At 42.7% G+C, this 24132-nt stretch overlaps 1 protein-coding gene across 3 annotated transcripts in view; it reads left to right on the top strand.

The window, feature by feature from the left end:
• The window catches only part of SLC38A4 (solute carrier family 38 member 4), a 35395-nt gene extending 12975 nt beyond the window's left edge, over window positions 1-22420 (top strand). For 2 of the 3 annotated variants that reach the window (XM_028746250.2, XM_077934672.1), the window contains exons 2-16: window positions 5074-5316; window positions 5892-5982; window positions 6074-6189; window positions 8052-8125; window positions 10038-10130; window positions 11923-12004; window positions 12100-12182; window positions 12305-12363; window positions 13903-14181; window positions 15080-15159; window positions 15673-15773; window positions 16314-16438; window positions 19231-19375; window positions 20363-20460; window positions 20567-22420. In XM_028746250.2, coding sequence (XP_028602083.2) covers window positions 5198-5316; window positions 5892-5982; window positions 6074-6189; window positions 8052-8125; window positions 10038-10130; window positions 11923-12004; window positions 12100-12182; window positions 12305-12363; window positions 13903-14181; window positions 15080-15159; window positions 15673-15773; window positions 16314-16438; window positions 19231-19375; window positions 20363-20460; window positions 20567-20668 — 1647 coding nt within the window. In that variant the 5' untranslated portion in view covers window positions 5074-5197 and the 3' untranslated portion in view covers window positions 20669-22420. Of the gene's footprint in view, window positions 1-3413; window positions 3546-5073; window positions 5317-5891; window positions 5983-6073; window positions 6190-8051; window positions 8126-10037; window positions 10131-11922; window positions 12005-12099; window positions 12183-12304; window positions 12364-13902; window positions 14182-15079; window positions 15160-15672; window positions 15774-16313; window positions 16439-19230; window positions 19376-20362; window positions 20461-20566 lie in introns of those variants that run through there. The other variant, XM_028746251.2, reaches the window with a different exon arrangement.
• The last annotated feature ends 1712 nt before the right edge of the window (window positions 22421-24132 follow it).

Below are 24132 nucleotides of genomic sequence, written 5' to 3'. Positions count from 1 at the left end.
TAATTTTGCTCATCTTATCATGGAGGTCACGGAGCTTTTCATCTTCAAAAACGTTAATGCTTTATTTCCCAGAAGGGAGTGCCTTTGTGGCTCTCAATGAAATCTTGTCCGCAGTGCGATTGGCAAATTAATGCAAGTAATAGCGAGTTAAATTCCCATCAATCTAGAAATCGAAAATGATTAGGTCCAATTCATTTGCTTCTCTGTTTCCTTGTGTTTTCTTCATGGAGCAAAAGACAATATACAGGAGTTTCCTGGGTGGTCTCCCATTCAGTTGCTGATCAGACTAGAACCAGCGTAGTTTCTACAAAATTGCTGTCTTCAGGCAATACCCCAAACCAATGGAATTTAGTTCCATGGAAGTCTATACCTGTAGAAACATGCAAGATTTACAACCTGCAAACATGGATGTTATCAAATCTGTGGCTTGATAATTAGGTATGCTCTTCAGAAAATGGGGCCCAACTCTTCATTGTACTTAAAGGAATGTAATATTTCTGTAGATGTGGTTTCCACTAGGACTGGCCCACCCATAAGGCAAGGTGAGGCATCTGACTCAGGTGGCAGGTTCCATAGGGCCAGCAGATTTAGCCTGCAAGGAATGCATCACCCACTGCTGCTGCCACCATGGTAGCAGTGACAGTTCCAGCATTGTAGACCGGGTCTGCCTTCTCTTCTGCAGCGCCCCTTCATGCTACCTGTACAGCATCCTCTTGGCAAATCGGAGGCACTGCTGGTCACCTCCCAACCTTGTTTCCAATGTAGATCTTTATTCCCCACTTGCTCCTGGTGTGCCTCTTCACTTACCCCTTCTTCCCCGGTGGGGAGAGCACCATTTTGTGGTTTTGCCTGGATACCACTGACAGCTTGCAGAACCCATGGCCAGGGGCAGATTTTGGTAATCTTTGATAATATGGCACCCTGAGTGAGGCTAAAATTTTGTGGGCCCCCCCCATGCGTCTTCTCAGTTATGGATCTTTTCAACTTTGTGCCCCATTGGCTCGGCTTCCTGTGTAGGGGAACGTCAAGGCTCCAGGAAAGCTATTCCTCCCCCCGGTTGCAGCAAGAGCAGAAGAAACAAAGTAGAGTCCTTTTTAATGAGTTTTATTCAATCCTAATATAAGAGACAAAAAAACACAACAAGCCTTAACAACGGCGTTGCTCCAAACTGGGCTCCTCCTCCCTCCTCCCTAGCAACAGCATCTTCCCCTACGGTGGCCACTTGTGATCAAATGTCTTTGAGTCCTTTGTTCCTGTACTCTTAACAAACACCACGTTCTGGGAGAAGGGGGGTCAGAAATACTCTTCAGTGACAACGTGTCATATGGCTGCCCTGCCGTGCCCCCCCCTTCTTCTAACACTTCCCAACTTTTTTGTTGGGAGTCTCTGTGACTTTCCTCAAACCCCTCAAAGCTCTGCTGTATATCAAAGCTGTCTCCCTCTTCTTCTGCAACATCAGGAGAAAGGGGGGTTGGTTTCCACCATTCCTCCTCCTCCATCTTGCCCTCTTGAGTCCAATCCCTGATAGGGAACTGCTTGAATCCAGTGCTGCCATGGCTCCAGATAACTCCTAGATTATGCAGTTTCAGGATATGCCTACATAATCCTTACACCTCCTTTGAAACCAGATGGGGCCCACACACCCAGGAAGCTCCCATAAGCAAATCATTGCTTCGTGTTGATGCCTCTGTGCTCCATTGGCAGAAATATCTGCAGTACTGGGTGAAATATACAGCTCGCATTGATGGTACACAAACATAAATAATGTTATACCCCATTTGAACAGCTTCAGAGTTTGCACGCACCAGCAAGGATTGTGGAGTTGTTAAGGTTTACTCAGGCTTTCCTTGAATCTGTTTACACAGGTAGAGCATCCCAGGCAATTGTACAGCCTGTCCTATTCATGCTTAATGAAATGTAAGTCTCTATTTAATAGTGATGACATCTAAGTGAGGATTTTTATGACTGTATCCTTATCGCACTATTCCAGGGGTCAGCAAACTTTTTCAGCAGGGGGCTGATCCACTGTCCCTCAGACTTGGTGGGGGGCCGGACTATATTTTGGAGGAAAAAAATATGAACGAATTCCTATGCCCCACAAATAACCCAGAGATGCATTTTAAATAAAAGGACACATTCTACCCATGTAAAAACACGCTGATTCCTGGACCGTCCGTGGGCCAGATTTATAAGGCGATTGGGCTGGATCTGGCCCCCAGGCCTTAGTTTGCCTGCCCGTGCACTATTCTCTAATCAGAAGGAAAGCCCATATAGTTCAATAGGACTTGCTCCCACGTCAATGAGTATAGGATTACAACCTTAGTCGCATTCTTTGTTCACCATCTTGGGTCAATCTCAGGTCACCATGTGCCTGCTATGAGCTTTGAACTCTGTCTGATGGTCTTGGTTACACTGTCAGGGTCACCTCTCCTGTGATGGAGAGAGAATAGGCAAGTGACTGTGTTCTAAAGAGGCATTTTACTTTATTTGAACTCAGTTTAGTTTGATTCTGCAAGCCAATCCAAGATAGAAGCAATTTAAGCGTTTCTCAGGTTAGAATAACGCACTATAGGAAACAAGTCCTCCATTTCAATGTTGGACTAAAACAATATTGGCCTGAATCCAGCTTTAATTTTATTCAGCTAGTTGCAGAGACAACCACATATGGGATGCACAACTTGCATCCACATTGCAGAATGCACCCAGAAAATTCAGTATGCCCCAGATGAGCATTGGAATATGGATCCACATCCAAGCGTGCATTGATTTGCAAGTAAATCGGATGTGCACAACGAAGACTGTGCAAGGATCTGCCTTGCTAGATTGTGGTGATCATTTTGTAAACCAGGTTTCAGCTAAACTGGAAAAACAAACAAAAAAGACATTATAAATGCCTTATAACATTGTGACACCAGATGGTGCAGTAGAGCTGAAATTGAAACTTCATGAAATGTTCCATTGTGAACTTTAAAAACAGGTTTTTCCCCCAGAGCATTTTAGAGTGTTTTTTTATAGCTATGTCGATGCAGGCCCAAAGCTATAGCAAAAAAAAAGGGGGGGGGGAGTTGAATAAATACTAATTGTCTGTTATATATTACCCTAAATCTTTCTCTTGAATCATGTCAGTAAAAAAGAATTTAGCTATTTTTCCTCTGGAAGATTAATAATTTTTGTGGTTACTTGGATTTGGGAACTTTTTAGCTAGTTTTTCTTTATGTGATTTTAAACTTTCTTTCAGGTGGCATTTTACTTTCAAATATGCTACTGTCCTTTTAAGTTCAGATACAGATTTTGAATATGCATTGGGTCATAATGCAATGTCATTCTGCTGGCCAGAGGACAAAATAGCTTGCCAGAGGACAAAAATAACATGGCAAAGACAACATAATTTTGTGTTGCTCTAACTGGAGTTCCTTGTATCTCAGCAATCAGTCCTCTGAAATGTTAGCCTAGTTTTCTCTGACCTAATGCCAGATTAGGTGATCACTCTCACACGGGGACTGGAGGGATCACACAGAAAGCCATATGCAGATTGCCTGTCTCTGGTAGGAAACTATATCAAACAGCATGGTGTTCTTTCCTTACTGTTTTCTTTAAAAATGATACTGCATATTTTAAATAACAGGCTTTGCTATCTGCTTTTCAATCTGAAGTCTTTAACTTCAAGCCACTGGGTGGGTACTGGAAAATATGCTTATGTTCTCTGCACATCAACTCTTCAATGTTTTCATGCTATAAATAAATATATGACAGGACGTTTGTTGGGAACGGTATGTTTACACTCAACAAAATGGTGACAGTTTTCTCGTTGTCGAGTGACTGATATTCCATGTTGAAAAAATATGAAATTCTTATTAAATTTGGGGCTAAAGAAATTACAACTGCTTGTGCTGCTGAGATTTCTCATAACATTCAGTTCTGCAACATTTTGAATGCCATTTTGAATGCTAAAATACCATATATGTGGGGCTTTCAAGTTTATGGGACTTAATTTTGCTGGAACACTATATCCAATTAATGTGCTATACTGGCAGATATAGAGTTGAAGTGTTGATAGTTTCTTGGCGAACAACTATGTGATTCTGTTTCCTTGCCTGTGGTTATTCTCCGTGATTGTAAGTAATTGAATATTTCTTAAGCCATTGAAAAATGTGCTGTTCAAATATTCTATAGGAATTAGAGTTTAGCATGTATCTGTGCATTTGCATCAGGAATGTAAACTGCTATCAATGTCAATTAATTACAAATGCTAATCAAAATGACCATGCCTGTAATAGATAGATAAAGACATAGATATTAAAAAAGAAACAGATAAGAATATATTATTTCGTCAAATAGATGATGGAAAGTTTTGTGCAGACATCTTGAGTTGATGAATTTGTGGGTGGTTTTGGTATAGCAGTTTTATTGAAATTGTGGTGTTGGTAAAATGGGGAGGAAGGGAATCAGGTGTGCCACCTTGAGCTCATTGGAGGAAAGGTGGGAAGGTAAATGATGATGGTGCCCTTCAGTCAAGTGCTACAATCCTATTTAATACAGGGCTTCACATGAATTCTGAAATACACTTGGAGCTGCGGGGCATGTGGGTTCCCCATTCACATCAATGAAAGGAACTGACATGTGCAGACAAAAATAATGTTTGATCTTGTCTGCCTACGTCAGTCGCTACATCAGGGCAGCTATACTGCCTCTCTTTCAGATGGATGATGACTTGTGTGACTTATCATTCATATTATTTCCTCTCTTTTGCTCACATGAGTTCTTATTTTTTGTGAGCTTCCTTGACCCAGTTTTTAGAGGAAAGGCTTGCTTGCTTAAATAAATAAATAAATGTGACATATTAATGATAATAATAATGCTGAAGAAAGCTCCTTGATTATTAAGATATAATTCTTCCCTACATCATTTTGAAAATAAACTCTGGATAGAATTTTAATTTATTCAGAATTTTCCCAGAGGGAAAGGTAGTTTTTTTATATATATAAAAAATGAACATAACCCTGAGTGATGCTCCCACACATTTTACCTAATTTGAGGAAATTTTTAATGAAGTCTTCGGTTTTCTGTTTATAGAACGGAGTGTTCTGAGAGTCAACATATTGCGAAGGCGGAAGCTTTAAAGCAGAAGGTACAGTTCTGTTGACACTGAAGACGCCTCGGGGTTGTGTGTGTGTACTCGAAATCGCTGACAGCTCAAATGGATCGCATGGAACTGCGAAAAGTCAACACAGACCTTGACGAGGAGAGCAACAGCGGCGACAGCACTGAAGACACCTATACCGATATGGGAGATCCAGAAAAGGCCACTATTAGCAGGTACAATTAATTGCCAGAATGAGAAGGTAAAAAAGGCAAGCCCACCCACTTGGTCGTTACTTGAGGAACACACAGTTCTAAGTGGGTCACACATCACAAAATTTAATGATAATGTACACTGTTCTGCTTAGTATACTTGCATTTAATGAGTTAAGCAAGGCATCCGTCTACATTTTTGTAGGAGTTTTGCATGTCTAGATAGGCTTTCCTAAACAAAACTGCTTCTAGCAGGTGCCAGAAATAGTGCGGTGAAGGCACCTGTCTGATGTCAATTGGCAAGGAGTTCCAAAGTTATAGGCGCAGCCATAATAAAAAGAATGATTTCCTACAAGGGGAAAATGAGTATCTTGTGGCACTAGTACCAGTGCCAGTTCTGCATTGCAGTTATTGTAATATCGTTGAGATTTCTAAATATTATTGAAAGATGTTTTGCGTAGAAGCTTTCTCAAAAAGTAGGGTATACATTTATTAAATAAAGCAATACCGGTGTAAAACCGAAGCCTGAATTTTAAAGTGCAAAGACATTTATTTCTTCTTTCCTTGCTTATTTGTTCGTTTCTTTGTTTTGTTTTTAGTCACTTTGTTGGTGATGATGCCGAAAGTCAGAAGTTCCTTACCAACGGCTTTCTGGGCAAAAAGAAATTGGAAAATTATTCAGATGAATATGTAAGTCCCTTAGTCACAGTTGAGTTGCAGCGGTTTCCTTGCAGATGCACAACATAACTAATGCCACATTTTCCTTGTTCTATTCCAACAGAATCCAGGAGATATTTCATTTGGAATGTCATCATTTAACCTGAGCAATGCCATCATGGGCAGTGGAATCTTGGGGTTGTCCTATGCCATGGCCAACACTGGAATCATACTTTTTGTGTAGGTATCCACAATGTGGTTTGGGGCAGGGATGGGACAATCTTAGTTGGAGCTATGATATCCTGAAATAAGAAATTATTTTTGTGTGTGTGTGTATAATGGGTTGGGTCTAGACTTAGTCATGTTCAAAGCAGACCTACTTTTGTTGCAATAATGCAAGGACGTTGAGGAAGCATTGCAGAACAACAAATACATCCACCACTAATGCACTATTAGTGGGTCAGGGACGTGGGTGGCACTGTGGTCTAAAACCACTGAACCTCTTGGGCCTGCTGATCAGAAGGTCGGTGGTTCGAATCCGCACGATGGGGTGAGGTCCTGTTGCTCTGCCCAGCTCCTGCCAACCTAGCAGTTTGAAAGCACGCCAGTGCAAGTAGATAAATAGGTACCCTTGCGGCAGGAAGGTAAACGGCGTTTCCATGTGCTCTCGTTTCCATCACAGTTGCACCAGAAGTGGTTTAGTCATGCTGGCCACATGACCTGGAAAGCTGTCTGTGGACAAACGCCGGCTCCCTTGGCCTGAAAGCGAGATGAGCGCCAGAACCCCTTAGTCGCCTTTGACTGGACTTAACCATCCAGGGGTCCTTTACCTTTACCTTTTTTTTAGACCTACTTTTGTTGCAATAATTCAAGAACATTAGTGAAGCATTGCAGAACCACAAATCACACCCACCACTAATGCACTATTAGTGGCTCAATGACACGTTGCAGAATACAGCTGTCAAAAAACGGGGGGGGGGGGGAGTCTGGAAGGGCACACACACTGTAGCACAATCCAGTACTGTTATCAATGCTGTGGTCACATTCAAGACTGTGTCTCCCTCACACAGGATCCCATATCACACTTAGATACTTAATCCAAAAATCTATCTAATGCATTTATTATTGGTCAACTATCCTGCCTATAGCTTGGCTATATTCATTTATATTTGTGTAGGGGGGGAGTCCATCTCTCTCTGTGTGTTCCATGACATAGCAGCAACGTTGCAATTCCAACTGGGACAAATATGCCAAAGGAATAAATAACTCACTTAATTTGTATTTGTGGAATCGAAGTGATACTACCCCTACTGTGGAGACTGGAAGAGAATGCTCTCTGTCCATATGGCACTAAATCTGAAACTCTGTGAATAGAAATATGTCTATAGACACGCTGCCCCCTAACATCTGACCGTGCCAAATGCTAACTGTGATGGCATGTAGCTGACATACACTATCCATATAGCATATGTTTTGACAGGCAACAGCAGATGCTGCTGAGAGACTTTCAAACTATATAGCTAGACCTATCAGTCTGGGAGACATCTTCTTACAAAGCTTTCCAGATCAGCAAATGATTTTATTCCTTAAAACCTGTGTTGTGGAACTTTCCAATTTGGAGAAAGGCTGAATGAAAAGTTTAGATTGTTGTCTTGCATTATTTAAAAAGAAAAGAAGGAACACTTTTGGTGTTCTTCAAAAAAGCAGAGACCTAAGGGAAGCACATTGTTGCATTGGTAAAAGACACAAAATATAATGCTTTTAAATATACTTGCTCTATTTGGCAGTCTGTGGGTCAAACTGCATGCTATGTTAAATATATTTTAGCATTTAATATGCCATAGTTTTAAGCATGTTTTATTCTGTGTTGGATTTAGACTAGATAAGATATATAAAAAAACTCTTAGAATACACTGAGGAATGTTGTCTTTGTAGGCCTTTGAACCTTATTGTCAATGTCCTTCAAAATGAAAGTTCTTTCCCCTTTACTGAACTTAAAATAGCACACCTGAATTGATGTCTGTACAAAGGAATGGATAATTTATCTGTGTAGTTCATTTTATCCTTGCTCATGGATATATAACTTCTGTTCTTACTTACAGAATCCTGCTGCTCAGTGTAGCCATAATGTCTCTCTATTCGGTTCACCTGTTGCTGAAGACATCCAAGGAAGGAGGTATGCCATTTATTATCTAGGTGGCCAATCAGACAAAAAATCAAGTTTAACTTGTGCACTGTTTGGCACACTAAAGACAGAAATAGAAAAGAACAATGACCCAGATCTCCTCAGGAACAATGACAGTGTTGAATGAATGAATTTTATTATTACGGTCACAGACCAGTTCCAGATCACTTACAGTATCAGGAAAATCATAAAACACAACAGGAATACATTGAATTGCAGTTGGGTATAACAGAGACAATTCAGATATAGTGGCAGTTAAAAATATATATTAAATCTTGATCACTAAAATATAACCTAAAATTGTCATTTAAAACCTTAATCATTTTGGTAATACAGTTTGTTCCCTAAGTTTTATGGCAGTCGCACAGAATTTGGCCACCCTTAGCGTGATCTCTAGATCCTTGTCCTCTACCAGAAGTTTTAGACATTGAGGTTCAGACCCATTTGGAGATTTTTGTATAACAGGAGTGATAAATGCCAAGCGTATATCCCCGCAGAAACGGCAGCGTAACAAGACATGCAATGACAGTGTTATCGCAAGCCCATATTATGGCGGTCAGCTTTTATGCCCCACTGCCTGACTGGACATGGAAGCAGCCAATACCCAATCAATCAGTGAGGCACAGCCCACCAGTGGGGCCTCTGATTGGCCCATTTGGTTTTCACTTTTTGGAGGCCAGTCCCGCCCTTTGGCCCAGCCGGCCAGGAAAATTCCCAAATGGCCAGCCAAAACTCATGTGCTCTGGCTGCCAGGTATGGTGGCTGAATGTGAGGGACCACAATTGCTGCCCACCCAGGAAAGGAGTAAGTGGCCATTATGGGCACAAACCAGAATTAAACAAGTCTTAATTTCCATTGATTTAAGGGGGGAGAGAAACAATCACATACTTAGACAATGGACATGGAAATAGCCTTCTGGTGACTGCCCCTTAGCCCAGTGTTTCCCAACCGGTGTTCCGCGGCACACTAGTGTGCCGCGAGACGTTGCCTGGTGTGCCGCGAGATGTTGCCTGGAGGGAGGCGGGTGAGTCGGGCGGCGAGAGGCGGGGCGGCGGCGGCGAGGAGAGGCCGCCCAGCGCGGGGCTTTCGCCGTCTGCCTGCCTGGCTGCCTGCGTGGCGCTGACGTCACGGGGCTGTAACGTGCCCCACATAGGCACACGCGGGGCGGCGAGCGAGCGAGCTCCCACATCCCATCGCCGCTCGCTTCGGCCGGCCTACTGGGCTGTCGCAGGCGGAAGGCCTGCGCATGTGCGAGGTTTTCGCGCCTTCGGGATTCCCTTCACGCCTTCCTCCTCCCGGGTCCTTGAGAGCACGGGAAGCGGCAGCGCGAGACCGGCATTGAGCCTGGTAGGTATTGCGCTTGCCAAGGCAGTCATTTGGGAAATGAAAACTTGCAAAGCAAGCAACCAGTTCAATCTGAAGTACGTGTATGCTTAATATCCTGTATCTGAAACCTGTTCTGCCCCCTCCCCCACACTTGGTGCCATTTTCATCTACACATGCAGCAGAGTAAGTTGACCCAGAATAGTACCAATTCAGATGGCAGATGGGAGAATGACAGTGCTGAATGCTTTCCCATGTAGAACAGTCCCTGCAAATAAAAACCTAGCATATTTGGAAGAGGGATGCTAGCCTAACCATTACCTTCTATGCTGTTACTTTTTTTTTTTTTTTTTTTTTACATAAGTAAAAAGTGACCTTTCCCCATCTGGCATGGTGGTGTGCCTCGAGATTTTTTTCATGAAACAAGTGTGCCTTTGCCCAAAAAAGGTTGGGAAACACTGCCTTAGCCCCCCTATTATGCATGGTTACCCTCTGAATTTCCTTCCTTCAGAGGGTTGTGCAAAACCCAATCAATGAAAAGATATTTGAAGTAACACATTTTCTTTCCTGTTGCTCCTAGGTTCACTAATATATGAAAAATTAGGTGAAAAGGCATTTGGGTGGCCTGGAAAAATGAGTGCTTTTGTTTCACTTACGATGCAGAACATTGGAGGTGAGTGGGAAATGTCTTTTTAATGAGAGGGTTTAAAATGACAGTAATTTTCTTATAATAAAGAAATGGGGAGGGGGGATGTCTGCTGTTGGTGCCACAGCAGCCCTGAATGCTGCACCATAGAAATAAACTCTTAATTATGGTGCCCAATACAGTAATTACCATACAATGACATTTCTGAAAGCTATTGTTACACTCATGTTAATGTCCCATAGAGAGAGGCCAGTGCATGGCATTCATGATCTACTTAAAAGCCTAAATGCAATATACAATGTAGGACCCTTTCCTCTGTTATATTTGGCAGCCAAGGTTGTATGCTTCCTAATTTCGATACTTTATAGCTTACATTGGGCCGGGGAACCTTTTTTCTCCAAAGGGCCTCATTTCTTCATAGTGAACTTTCCAAATGCCAGTGGCAATGGAGCCCAAGGCCAAAGTGGGTGTGACTCTTGCCTTTGGCCTGGTTCTAACCTCATTAATCCTGTATAATACTTAAAGCACAAGCAGAGCAGTGAAATGAAATTACAGGAACCCAAAATATAATGGGAAGTACTTTATGTGCTGTGCGTTGCTAGCTTATCATTGTATAGTGGTACCTCAGGTTACAGAAGCTTCAGGTTACAGACACTTCAGGTTACAGACTCCGCTAACCCACATATATTACCTCAGGTTAAGAACTTTGCTTCAGGATAAGAACAGAAATCGCACAATGGCGGTGCTGCGGCAGTGGGAGGCCCCATTAGCTAAAGTGGTACCTCAGGTTAAGAACAGTTTCAGGTTAAGAACTCGGACCTCCAGTACGAGTTAAATTCGTAACGCAAGGTATCATAACAGCACAAAATGTACTTCAGTTTTCTCAGGGAATCAGAGCCCGGTGGCATAGTGCGGGGGGCTGGGGGGAGGCACATTTTTTTTGAGGGGGCACCAGGCACCCCCACAGCAGGCTCCATCATCGGAGCCTGAATCAGTCCAGCATCACCAGCCACAGCAGAGAAAGGAGAGTCGCCACAACACTGCTGTTCATTCTCCTCATCTGTGCTGCGGCACGCTGCCACCGGCAGCTCTACTCCCAAGTCAGGCTTGACCCGGGGGTGGAGTGGGCTCCTTTTGTGCCCAGTCCCCTTGTGGGGGTCCCCCACATGCCTGCCCTGGGTGGAGCTCTACTCTGCCGCTGTCAGAGTCAACCAACAATATCCTTTGGAAGAGCTGAGTTCAGAGTAGTTGTGGATGCTTCAGTGTTAAGAAACAAGGCACTGTGGTTTTATCCTAACAAAGCAACAAGTAGAATGAAATACAGTGCTCTGTTTTTGAGTGCGATGGGAAGGTTTGGTTTATTCAAAAGCAAATGAAGAAGTTTTCAGACTCCTCCTTTTGCCCAAGCATGGAAGGGAGGAATGTGACAGCCCATGCAGGCTGTGATTGATTGTTAGGTCTGAACCAAGCCATACGAAATCATCCTTAATGACAGAGAGGAACAACGTCAAAATGAGCTGTAACTGTTCTGATCAAAGGGTAAGAAAGCATTTGGGGTTCTGGTTGTCACATATAGTAATGCAAGGGCCATTGAAACAGGCGAGTAATCCCAGCACCACTATTACAATGATGATGAGAGACTTCAGAAGCAAGGGAGGATGTTCCAGTTTAAAAATCATAATTTTCTGAATGAATGATTTCCCCATGTAAGCTGACATGAACAGCATTTCTGTTTAACTGAAAATTTAATGATCTGAATGTTTTGGATACCTTTTTTCAGACCTTGTCATCATACTCTATTCATCCTTTCTCGTTTCAGCAATGTCAAGCTACCTCTTCATTATTAAGTACGAACTTCCAGAAGTACTCAGAGCATTTCTAGGGCTTGAAGAGAATTCTGGGTATGGGCTTGGTTACATTTCTTTAATTCAGCGAAGTCTCCTTATAACCTCAACAGATTTGATTGATACATGGGTATTCTGTCTTCTCATTCTAGGGAATGGTATCTAAATGGGAACTACCTTGTGATATTTGTGAGCATTGGTGTGATTCTTCCACTTTCACTTCTGAAGAATTTAGGTAAACCAATCAACTACCCTATTAAAATACGTCTATAATGACTTACCTCTATCAAACTCTTAGAGTTGGTCGTCTAATTTCACCTGTGGTTTAACTGTGTGTTCACTTTGTTGTTTTTGTAGGGTATCTCGGTTATACAAGTGGATTTTCACTTACCTGCATGGTATTCTTCGTAAGTGTGGTAAGTAATTATAGGAAATGGTGTAGCAACATATGCAGAACAATGTGTGCATGTGTAATATATGTGTGAGTGGTAACAGTGTGGACTGTGGCTCCAGCCAGGGGTGCTGTTAGAGACATACCACATTCAGGGAACAGGGGCAAATTGGGGCAAATTTGTTACACATGCTGATTGAAATGTATAGATGCAGCTTTAGGATTCTGAGCAAATTGAAGATAACTGGGGTCTCAGCTGTAAACAAAGTTTTTTCACACACAAAAAAAGTTTCAAAGAAGGGGAAGAGGCAGGAGATCTGGGACCTCAGAACAAAAAAAACAAGACTAAGTCTACACCATAACTGTTGCAACAGAAGTTTGAGCCTGTGGGTGCTGAGTAGCCCAGAGTGATAAAAACAAGACAAGATCACGGCGTGGCCTGGCCTGGTTGTGAATGAGTTTAGAGAAGAAGCAGAGCAGACTAACTCAACCACGAGAGGCAGAGCTGCAACAGTAGTCTCACCTCAGCAGTGTAGTTAGTGGTAGCTTACTTGGGGTGAGAGTAAGGGTCGAGGTGACAGCAAGTTGAGTGCTGCATAGCACACTGGTGTCAGCACTGGATTGCAGCCAGTGTGCCAAACTGCAATGACCTCACCCCTTGTGAATGGCAGTGATGATGATGCTGGAATGCTATCGCTGCAGCTCTGCCTTGCTGGTCAAGCAGCTCCTGGGATTAACCATGCTTCCAAGCTGCAAAGCAGACCTGTTAAGGCATCCCAGGCAGTAGACCAAATAAGAATAGGAACCATTCAAATCCAAATCAATTTCCTCTTCCATTTACCTGTCTGCTTTCATCATCACACACACACACACTTCTTTATGATGCACAGCCCTTTAGGAAACAGCAACCAAAAAAACCCTTTCTTGTGAAAATTGGACAGCTGTGTGCTTCAGAATGTTTTCATCTCAATCTCAGTTGAGTTTCTGTGGAGTAAGCAGGATAAGTATTGTAGACATCTGCTAATCAAAAGGACACCAGGGCACTGTAATATATGCAAAATATATGCCCATGAACAAGATGAATAAGCTTTGCTACAGAATGGAGGCTGTCGACCTGCAAGGCCCACCCCCACCCCCACTTCAAGTGAAATCCCTAAAGCTCCCCATAATTTTTTGTTGCTGCTGCTGGAGAACAAAAAAATATCCCCTGGGGATTTTGGTGCGCATGGCACAGAGTGTGGGGACTAGAGTGGCCCTTCAGAATGCTCTATGCTTTTTGGTGTGCAGAGCAGACCTTTGGAATGCTTCTCTGGGACCCGAGCTCTGTGGTTTCTTTTCCCAATCCCTCCTGACAGTTCTGTTGTGCCATGGATTGATCCCCACTTTAGTGACTGCAGGGAATTAATCACAGACAGCACAAGCAGGAAAACAGAAACATCACCTAATTAGATATAACTTTGTTAGAGAACAATACTGATGTCTTGCAAAGCCATTCAACGTTTCAACTTATTATTTGCCATATTCAGTCTCTTGATATATATGCATATTTGTAATCTTACTTTAGGTCATCTACAAGAAGTCCCAAATACCGTGCCCTCTCCCAGTCTTGGGCAGTGGTGCTGGCAATTGGTCCTACAACAGCACCACAGCTCCATTGCATGTTGTGATGCTACCCAACGATTCTGCCAATTCCGAAGTAAACTTTATGTTGGACAGCACCTACAAGCAGTATTCCAGTTTTGAAGAAGCCAAAGATAAGATGCACCAGAGTGGAGTAGAATATGAAGCCCATGGAGAGGACGATGAGAAGTGTACCCCCAAATATTTTGTGTTTAACTCACGGGTAAGGCTCTATGGGACACAGGTGGTGCTGTGGTCTAAACCACAGAGGCTTGGGCTTGCCGATCAGAAGGTCGGTGGTTTGAATCCCCACGACAGGGTGAGCTCCCATTGCTCGGTCCCTGCTCCTGCCAACCTAGCAGTTCGAAAGCACGTCAAAGTGCAAGTAGATAAATAGGTACCACTCTGGCGGGAAGGTAAACGGCATTTCCGTGCACTGATCTGGTTCGCCAGAAGTGATTTAGTCTGTACGCTGGAAGCTGTACGCCGGCTCCCTCGGCCAGTAAAGCGAGATGAGCGCCGCAACCCCAGAGTCGTCTACAACTGGACCTAATGGTCAGGGGTCCCTTTACCTAAGGCTCTATTATGATTTTGCTTCCCATAGAACTGCCTGCCTGCCATTGTCCCTTGACTGACAGGAAGCTCAGAATTTTATTGCACAGAGTCATTCTGGGAGTTGCAGATTGCCCCAGTCATTATGCCAGTGTGAACCATTTACTGGGCTCCTCTTGAAGACCAAAGACCCACTGGGTGTCTATCTAGATTGATATTATTTGTCTCCTTTTAATAAATACTGATTGGGACCTGCTGGTTAAGACTGATGGGATGTCCAGCAACATCTAGAGGGTGCAACATTGGCTACCCTCGAGTCAGCAGTACACAGGGGATGGTGGTGGCCAGTGGCTATGCCATCTCTTTGCTGCGTTTATGATTCCCCAAATTTATACACAAGATATCCTTTTGATAAGCCATTGTATAGCGTTCCTTCATTCGGTCCCCCTACTCAGGGCTTCCATCTTGTCTAGACCTTTACCTGGAACAGCTGCAGTATACTTTGCTCAGTAAACTGGCCCAGTGAGATGTGGAAAAAACTAACCAGGGATGCTTGTTTTTTGTTTTAGACTGCCTATACAATACCGATCTTGGCCTTTGCGTTTGTGTGCCACCCTGAAGTGCTACCCATCTACAGTGAACTGAAAAAGTAAGATTGCTTCTCATCAATATACTCTACTTAAAATAGGCTCATTATTGAAACCTTCCCCCCTCCTTTTCTAATTATAGTTAAAAATATAATTAATTGATTTCCTACTAATGAATTATTTTCCCCTATTAATTTTCCTCATATATTTATTGCTTTTGCTATTATCTTTATATTTTTATATCCTTTAGTTCAGGGATGGAGAACCCCTGGCCCAAGGGCCAAATTAATTCTGCCAGGGGCTCAGTTTCCCCCAGTCATGTCACTAAGACATTTGGTGGTGGTGGTCGTTGGTGTGTGGACTACAACTCCCATCATCCTGACCTTTGGCCATGCTGGCTGGAGCTGATGGGAGATGGAGTCCCACATTTCCCCACTCCTTCAATAAGAGGAATTGCTATAAAGGGAATTGCTGTATACACAAATACTTGAGCTGGTTAGTCTTTTCAAGAAAGTAATGGCTTCTTCATTCATTACGTGTATTTTTAATTTAATTTTTTCCATTTTCCCATTCAGCCGATCACGAAAACGTATGCAAAGCGTTGCCAATGTCTCCATCACTGGGATGCTCGCCATGTACCTCCTTGCTGCTCTGTTTGGCTACCTGACTTTCTATGGTGAGTCAAAACTCTCTCAGTAATTGAGATGGGCACCATGAGCTGAGATCCAACACTGGAAATCCCAGGGACTGTTTCCCAGGCAGCAAAGGAAGCCTCTGACTCCACCCACTTTTGCCTAATCAGCGAATCATGAGTGGGCATGGGCCACCAGGGAGCGGGGTCAGCCCGCCCCTCCAGTACAACACATAGGACAGTGGCTTGCCCTGCAGCTTTAGAGCAAGTTAGGCAACAAAAACAACTGCTAGTGTTTAACATGGTTAAGTGTATTTCTGATCTGGGCCTCCCAAAGCTAAATAATTGTCTGGTGTGTCAATTATAACTTCTCTTTTTCTTTTTTCTTTAATTTCTTTTTATTGATTTCCTTTAAACAAAACAACAGCAAAACAAACAAAAGTTAACAACATAGCATAATAGAAATATCCATTATATCAATTATAACTTCTCAAATTGCAATCACGTGTGTCCATATATGTCTCTGGCCCTGAGTGGACATGAGACTGCCTGAGAAAGCTGACTTTCTTCATTTCCTTTTTGCAGGCGAAGTGGAAGATGAGCTTCTTCATACCTACACCAAAGTGTACACTTTCGACACCCTTCTTTTGATGGTTCGCCTCGCTGTACTTGTGGCTGTGACCCTGACTGTGCCCATAGTCCTCTTCCCTGTAAGTCAAGAGACTGTTATTAAATGATCTTTGAGCAGCCCATACCACAGGACCTTTTACAGACTGGATATTGAACTGTTGCCATGTAGCTGCTTTTCCATGTTATGGGGGATCTTTTGATCAGACCAGTCACAACCCTGGTTGAGTTTTTCGGGGGGAAATGAAACTCAAAGTTGTTGACACTATTTACTGGGAAATTCAGGATGTATGGCAACCCTATTTCTAGTCTAGACTTGTGATTTATCCCTGTTGCCCCATAAACATATCATGTTATGAAAGTAATACCCACCTGTCAAAGCCACTAAAATCAAGTGTTAATAATTATTCACAAACTGGGAGAGAGAGATACACAAAAAACCACCCCAATTACATCAAGAAGAAATGCACCCGGTGATTGTTTTTCCTTTTTACATGTATTTAGCCACTTTACACTTACCCACGTGAACCTCTTTTTGAGAGAGCTTATAAGAGAATTTGAGGCGTCCTCAACTGCCTGGTAGTAGCAGTTCCTATCTCTTTTTAAGCATTTAAGGGGAAACGGCAGATGTTCAAGGAAAAGCCTCAGTGCCGCTTTTGCTGTAGCTGTTGGTGACTTTGGGCCATATATTTGTTGCTGTTCCTGTTCCCAAAGTAATAAGCGCACATGTGCTTTCTCCAGGGAGGTGACTAAGTATGAAAGCAGAGGCGCATTCATGTCAGCTTGAATTGTTGACAGATCCCCAACAACGTGTGTTAGAGCCTCTCAGCTTGCACACTACAACAGCTATCAGCTCCCCTGAGTTTCTCAAGTTACAGTTACACAATGTCCTTAAAGGAATATCACACTGCAAGGCTGAAGGCTTCGTTTTTTCTCATGCTCATAGGGTCCAGATAAGCTATGTAATCTCCCCCTACCTCCCCCCCCCCCAAATTCAGAGAGTAATAATATATTTCCCCATGGATCCAAATGGCATAATGCCTCTGTGAGCCTTACATTGTGAAGGTCATTCTGAAGTGACAGAATCACTCCAAAAAAAAGCTCCAGTTAGTCTGGAGAAGTGGGAAGTGTAACAAGATGTGGTGGGGGATTTAGTCTTCCAGACACCCATTCATCCCTCTTCCAGAACACCATCCCATTCTCTTCTTTGGTTTTCCCTTCTCCACTAGATATTCAGATTTTCTGTAACTCCAGAGCACATTTGATTCTCACTGGGCTATTCTGCTTTGGGTGTATGTGCGATTTACCCTCTCCCCCCCTTTTTTTAGAATCCCCCCTAAAAGTTTTTTAACTCCTTCAAACCTTGAAGTTCCCCTGAGCAGAATACTACCTTCCTCCTGCACTTGGATGGTGCATTTTTGGCTATTTAAGAGTTTGCTTACTCCCAAACATTGGTACTAGAGGGAATGTTTATGGACAGGGTCAGATTAAAACCTCTAGAGTCCCCAGACACAGAAAAGATTGTGGTGCCTTCCCCCATATCCTTCAAAATAAAAAACAAGCCTAAACCATAAAATACGGTTTTGTTCCTCCAAAATGTCACAAAACTTACATGTATGCTGAAACTGAAATAGCAGCTTATTGCTATGTTTTCTGATTGCAAAATTCTGGAGAAGTTCCTCAGCGAAGCATGTCTCCTTCCCTACACAACAGGGAAAGTGAATCAAGTTTATCCTGACACATTGTTGTTCTCCAAGGGCCTTTTTAGGCGGCATAAATAATATAAAGAGACAGAAAAATAGGGGAAATATGTGTAGCAGAGGACAAGGAAGTCAAACAAACTTCTGATTTTTCCAATGATGACTACTTTTGAAATATCAAGTGTCAAATTCTTTTTTAAAAAAAACAAAAACATTTTTGGATGCTTTCCTGGCAATTAGGTAATCCAGCACGGCTCTGAATTGACCCCCTGATCTGCTAGCCGTTTGTGCTGTCCTGTTGCACTTAGAGATTTTTGCTTCTTCAGCTATGCGAAGGACTTGAAGTGTAACCCTATCCGCAGTTGCCAAGTGGAGCTGCCTTGACCTTTTACCTAGTTATTATCTCTGCAAGTACAAAAGCTGTAGGAAAGCTGTTCAGGTTTGGGAGGTTTGCAAGGTCAGGGCCAAACAAAACTGACATATATCTGTCATTTATAGATTGAATGATCGAGTGTACGAGTACTTACAATGCACTTTTTTTTTCACTGAGAGCAAAGGCGTCTGCTTTTTTTTATAACCTACAATAATTTTGAGAATGAGGAAAAAAATCCCCCATGTACTTAACTGTTACTGAGCTGAGAGGTTCAAAGGACTTTTGCATGTTACATTTCTTTTTTACTAAAAGAAAAAAAGTAAACGTGTGCTATTTTCCTCTAGTAGCAGAAACATCTTTTCCTCAAAGTATTTATCTCCCATTTACATACTTTTTACAAATATTTCAAATTCTGCTGCAAAGTACACACATTAGTCATAAAACTATTAGCATTGTTGGTTTGTTTTATTTATGAAAAAGATTTATATACTGCTGTAGGAGTGGTTTACCACAATATGAAAAGATAAAACCAAACAATAAAATTGTGAAAAGTTAAAAACAAGTTAAAAGCAAAAAGAAATTAAAATAAATATCGATAGACCATTGTGGGAGATGTACTCTTAACTGCCTGGTGGAATAGAAACATTTTCATCACTAAAAGGGAATGCTTATAAAGATGAAGAGAAAGACAGGGTGCTTTTTTCTTTTTCTTTTTTTGCTGCAGAATTACCCAGCATCAGTTCTAAATTTAAGATGATAAAATATGCTGGTTAACATCTTCTTTTCCTTTTCCTTTTAACAGATTCGTACTTCGGTTACTGCACTCTTGTTTCCCGGAAGGCCTTTCAGTTGGATAAGACACTTTTTGATTGCTGCAGCAATCCTCGCCTTCAACAACGTCTTAGTTATTTTTGTCCCTAGCATTAGAGACATCTTTGGATTCATAGGTATGCTTTGGAACAAAATACTTACTTATCTTACTATGCCTCCAGGGGAAACAAATCGTGTCTGTCGAAACACCTGTACTGTAGAATTCAGTGCAGTAGGAGCAAAGATGGCCATACCATCGGGCAGAGTGGGGCAGCTACCTCAGGCCACACAGACCCTGGGTTTGGGGGGTGGGGTCAATGCTGACAACCTCCAGGCTGTTCCTTCTCAGTGCTTAGGCCATCCCCCTCACTTGAAAGACAGAGCTGTGTGTGCCACGTGGCCTTCTTTACAATCCCATAACTAACACAGAGACCAAAATCAGGCTGTTGGCAACCAATAAAATGCTCCCTTTTGGAGGTTGAACACCACGCTCCGAAATCAGTTACCAGGTCTGATATGACAGATTTCAGGAAACCAGCCCTTTTAAACAAGACCTTTCGCTTCAGGCATGCCTTTTAGAACTAAAACTCACCTTCCGATACACACTTACCTGGAGGTGAGTCATATTGAACTTAAAGGTAAAGGCAAGATGAGCGCTGCAACCTCATAGTTGCCTTTGACTGGTCTAACCATCCAGGGGTCATTTACCTTACCTCACCATATTGAACTTATGCCTACGTCTTAATAGACAGGCCTAGGATCGAACTATTATATATAGTTTAACGCTGCAGTTTTGTACACACTTACCTGTCAGTAGGTCCCAGTAAACTCAGGCCCCATCTGCACTATACATTTAAAGCAGTTGTTGTTGGCCTCTGCCTTTCTGGCCAGCATCTAAAGATATGTAATGAAGGCGCCAGGTGAGCTTCCCTGAAGAGAGCATTCCAGGGAACTACCACAGAAAAGACTCGTTCTTGTGTTGCCATCCACTGGGCCTCTCATAGAGGTGGCCCATGAAGAAGGACCTCAGATGATGATCGCAGGGTCTGGGTCAGTTCATATGGAGAGAGGTGGTCCTCTAAGGCTGCTGTCTAAACATTAACCATTTGTGTCTTCTGCTTCAGGTGCCTCTGCTGCCACAATGCTGATCTTTATTCTTCCTGCTGCTTTTTATCTCCGGATTGTCAAGAAAGAACCTTTCAGGTCCCCTCAGAAGATCGGGGTAAGTAGACTGGAAGCAATCAGCGCCGCAGTTCAGTGTTGCCAAATCGTAAACCCTTTCCCCCACTAATATGGGATTTTCTTTTCTTTTTCCTTCTCAATTACAGGCTCTGGTTTTCCTGATTGTTGGTGTCATCTTTATGATTGGAAGCATGACGCTAATTGTCCTGGACTGGATTTACAACTCTCCAGGTTCCAAGCAGCATTAATCTGGAAGGAAAATAGAAAATATTTGTTTTTTCTTTCGTGTTGGAAATGGTTGAATGCTATCATCCAAAACAAGAGGGAAAAAGACTTTTGACACATAGAAGGGGACATTGCTTCTTGTCAATAACTGCAAAATTCCAAAGACTTTTACTAGTAATGCCACTAGGAGGATCCTATGGAATATTCAAGTGCCCTTTAATAAGGGATTGTTATTTATGCATTAAAGCCTGTGCCAAACTCTTCTGGACCAGGATAGAATAAAAAAATGTGTATATAGTCCTTGAAACAGACTGTTACTGCTATTGTTGTTTTGATAACCACAGTTTCTAGAATACGGAGACAATGTAGTAGCTCAGAAGTTACCCTAGTGCCTTGTCAAATTGTCTGTGGGTATGGTTTATTGCGGAATATGTTGCACCCTATTTCAAGATAGAGGCTGGGATATTTGGGAGTCGTTCAAAAGCTAAGACCATCAACATCTCAAAACTGAGTGTGTGTATATATGTATGTATAGTGTGTATGCATGTACATAGACACAGAAGGGAAGAGAAAATAAAAGCAACAATTGTGTTGAATGGTTGTTCATAAAGTTAACAAGTACGGTCAAGTTGTGAGCACCAACCCTTTGTAAGTATTTTACTTATCAAGCAATAAATTATATGGACAGGTGATCACAGAAGTGTTCTGTGTTGAAGGTCACAAGCATGGTCAGTTCTTGGCCATCATAACTTTCAGCAATCTCCTTTTCCTGTAACAAAAACTGGCTGCCGTTGCTTTTGGTGGGGCGTAACTGTCCCATCTGTCTCAGCAAGTGGCAGTTACTGTCAATTACAATCAACAACAACTAGCCACACCAATAAGATTGTGTCTTGCCCTAGGGGACCTTCAAATCTTCTCCAATTGGCAGTGATGCCGCCATTGTGAGCATTATATGAAGTCTCTATGCTCTTGTCAGGTATTCCTGGTGGCCACTGGAGGATGAGTGGAACCCTTAATAAGATGACAACAATCTCATAGCAAGTGCATCTTATCTTTGTCACTGTAGCACACTTACTTGTTAGAGGGAGGCTGGTTCTGGTAGGATCCCTGTGGTGAGCAAAATATTATGCCTATGCCAGCCGGAAACCTGATCCTGCAATTATAATTCTGTTTTGAAGACCTTCTAAGACAAGCTGGATCTCTGTTTGCATTTTGTCTGGGAGATATGAACAGGAGAGGACTACCACACTCAGGTCCTGTTTGTGGCTTCCCGGAGGCGTCTAGTTAGCCTCTGTATAAACAGAATCCTAGACTAGATGGGTTTTTGGTCTGATCTACCAGAGCTCCTCTGAAGTTCTTAAGTCTTCCACTATAACTCAGATGGGTGTAAGGAGATCGCAAGGAACGTGAAAAGCACACTTACCAGTATTGTTAAATGCATTTTTGTTTGATAAATGGTCAGTGCAGGAAACAGTGATCATTGCTATATATGTACTATATAAATATTTATGTATATAATCTTATTCGCTATTGAATGTTGCTGTACGATACAATGTTTTGATTTTTATATATCTTATTTGTGTAGTTGTTTTCACGGTCACAACCTTTATACCATTTTGAAAGCAGGGGAGGGAGGTTTTTTTCTGGAGGGTCTCACTTTACATCTCAGTGTTTGGAATTTATCTATGGAAGTCCAAAAGATTACCCAAGTAGAATAAGGCAGTCAAATGTTACCAAAATGGATTATTACAATAAACTTCAAGAATTCAGGGTTATGACCTGCTTTTGTCAATCTGTTGTTCAACATTTTATTTTTAGAACAGACCGACCACGCTTGCAATTTAGGATTCAACACTACTTGCTGGGAATGGGATTTGTTTCCCAGGTATATACTGTTGCAAATTGTGGCATTGCACTAAAGAGAAACATAAAAGCCCCAGCTTGAACTGCTTTGCCAGTGCAAAAGCACCTTATTAGGTGTACAGTGGACATTTGGGTTGCAAACATGATCCGTGCAGGAGGCACATTCGCAACCCACAGCGCCACGTCTGTGCACGTGCGGGTTGCGATTCGGCACTTCTGCGCATGCGCAAAGTGCAATTTAGTGTTTCTGCACATGAGCGAGTGCTGAAACCCGGAAGTAACCCGTTCCAGTACTTCCCGATTCGGCGCGATGCGCAACCTGGAAATACGCAACCTAAAGCATCCGTAACCCAAAGTATGACTGTATTTGGGTGGTAGACAATGAAGTTTTACTCAGAGTAGGCCCACTGAATCAATGAAGCTAGGTTCATTTAATTTCAATGGGTCTCCATTCAGTGGGTAAAACTTAGTTGAATACTGTTATCGATATGGCTGAGAAACCAACAGATGGCTGTGGACTTTCCTCTCCATGAGCAGGATGGGAGGTTGGCAGGTCAAAACCTTCCTAGTGCAGCAGTGGGAAGCTCTATCAGAACTGCTTTTCTATTAATGGTGTTCTGTGGGTAGTAGAGCTGGAAATGGGACATAGTGGGGTAGATGAAAGAGTCCTTGGATCTGCAGGATCCAAAGGCCACTCATTCTCCCAACCCCTTCCCATCCCCAAAAGAGCAAAAAACCAAAAAACAAAACTACACCATTCAATGGAGGACGAGACACACAACAAGTGCCCTAAAATACTACTACCTGCGAATCACAAGTGGGGAGGAGTGCCGTCACTCTGCTTGCTGGCTTTCTACATTATGGGCTCTACTTTTTAGTTTTCCTAAGTTAAAGACAGATGTTGAGACTACAACTGCCATCAACCTTCTCCATTGGCTATGGTGCCTGTGGCTGATGGGAGCTGAGAGTCCAACAACATCTGCAGGAGAACCATGTTGGCTACTCCTGGTTCAAATCTTTGGAAACTTCATATTGTTCTTAATAATAATAATAATACATTTTTATTTGTATCCTGCCTTCCCCGGCCAAAGCCGGGCTCAGAGCAGCTAACAAGAAGTAAAAATAGCACTGTGTACATAAAATCACACAGTCAATTAAATAAAAGACATTCTAAAATCAATTCAGAATCAAATTAATGGCAACCATTGGGCTAGAGTTCTATGAGGATTACAGAAGGAGAGAGGGGGTCAGACTGTGCCTTGGCCAAAGGCCTGGGGGAACAGCTCCGTCTTGCAGGCCCTGTGGAAAGATGTCAAGTCCCACAGGACCCTAGTCTCTTGTGACAGAGCGTTCCACCAGATCGGGGCCCCGGCCGAAAAAGCCCTGAGAGTCACGGGGACTGTTCACAGTACAGTTTCCACTGGATCATATGACTAGCTTTTGAATCGAAGTGTGCAGCTTTTTCTATGTCCTGTTCCTTCGTTCCCATGGATTTCCACTCCTTTTTCACAAAGACTCTCCTCCCTGAAGGGGAGGGGAGGGGTTGTGGTCGGGGCTCGAGCTCCGGCTAGCAGGGGGCGTGGCCCCCTGCTGCCCACTCACCTGGCTGGCGCTCACGCCCCCT

This window comes from Podarcis muralis, chromosome 10 (genome assembly GCF_964188315.1).
Source record: "Podarcis muralis chromosome 10, rPodMur119.hap1.1, whole genome shotgun sequence".
Classification (NCBI taxonomy): domain Eukaryota; kingdom Metazoa; phylum Chordata; class Lepidosauria; order Squamata; family Lacertidae; genus Podarcis; species Podarcis muralis.
This window is presented reverse-complemented; position numbering and strand designations above follow the sequence as displayed.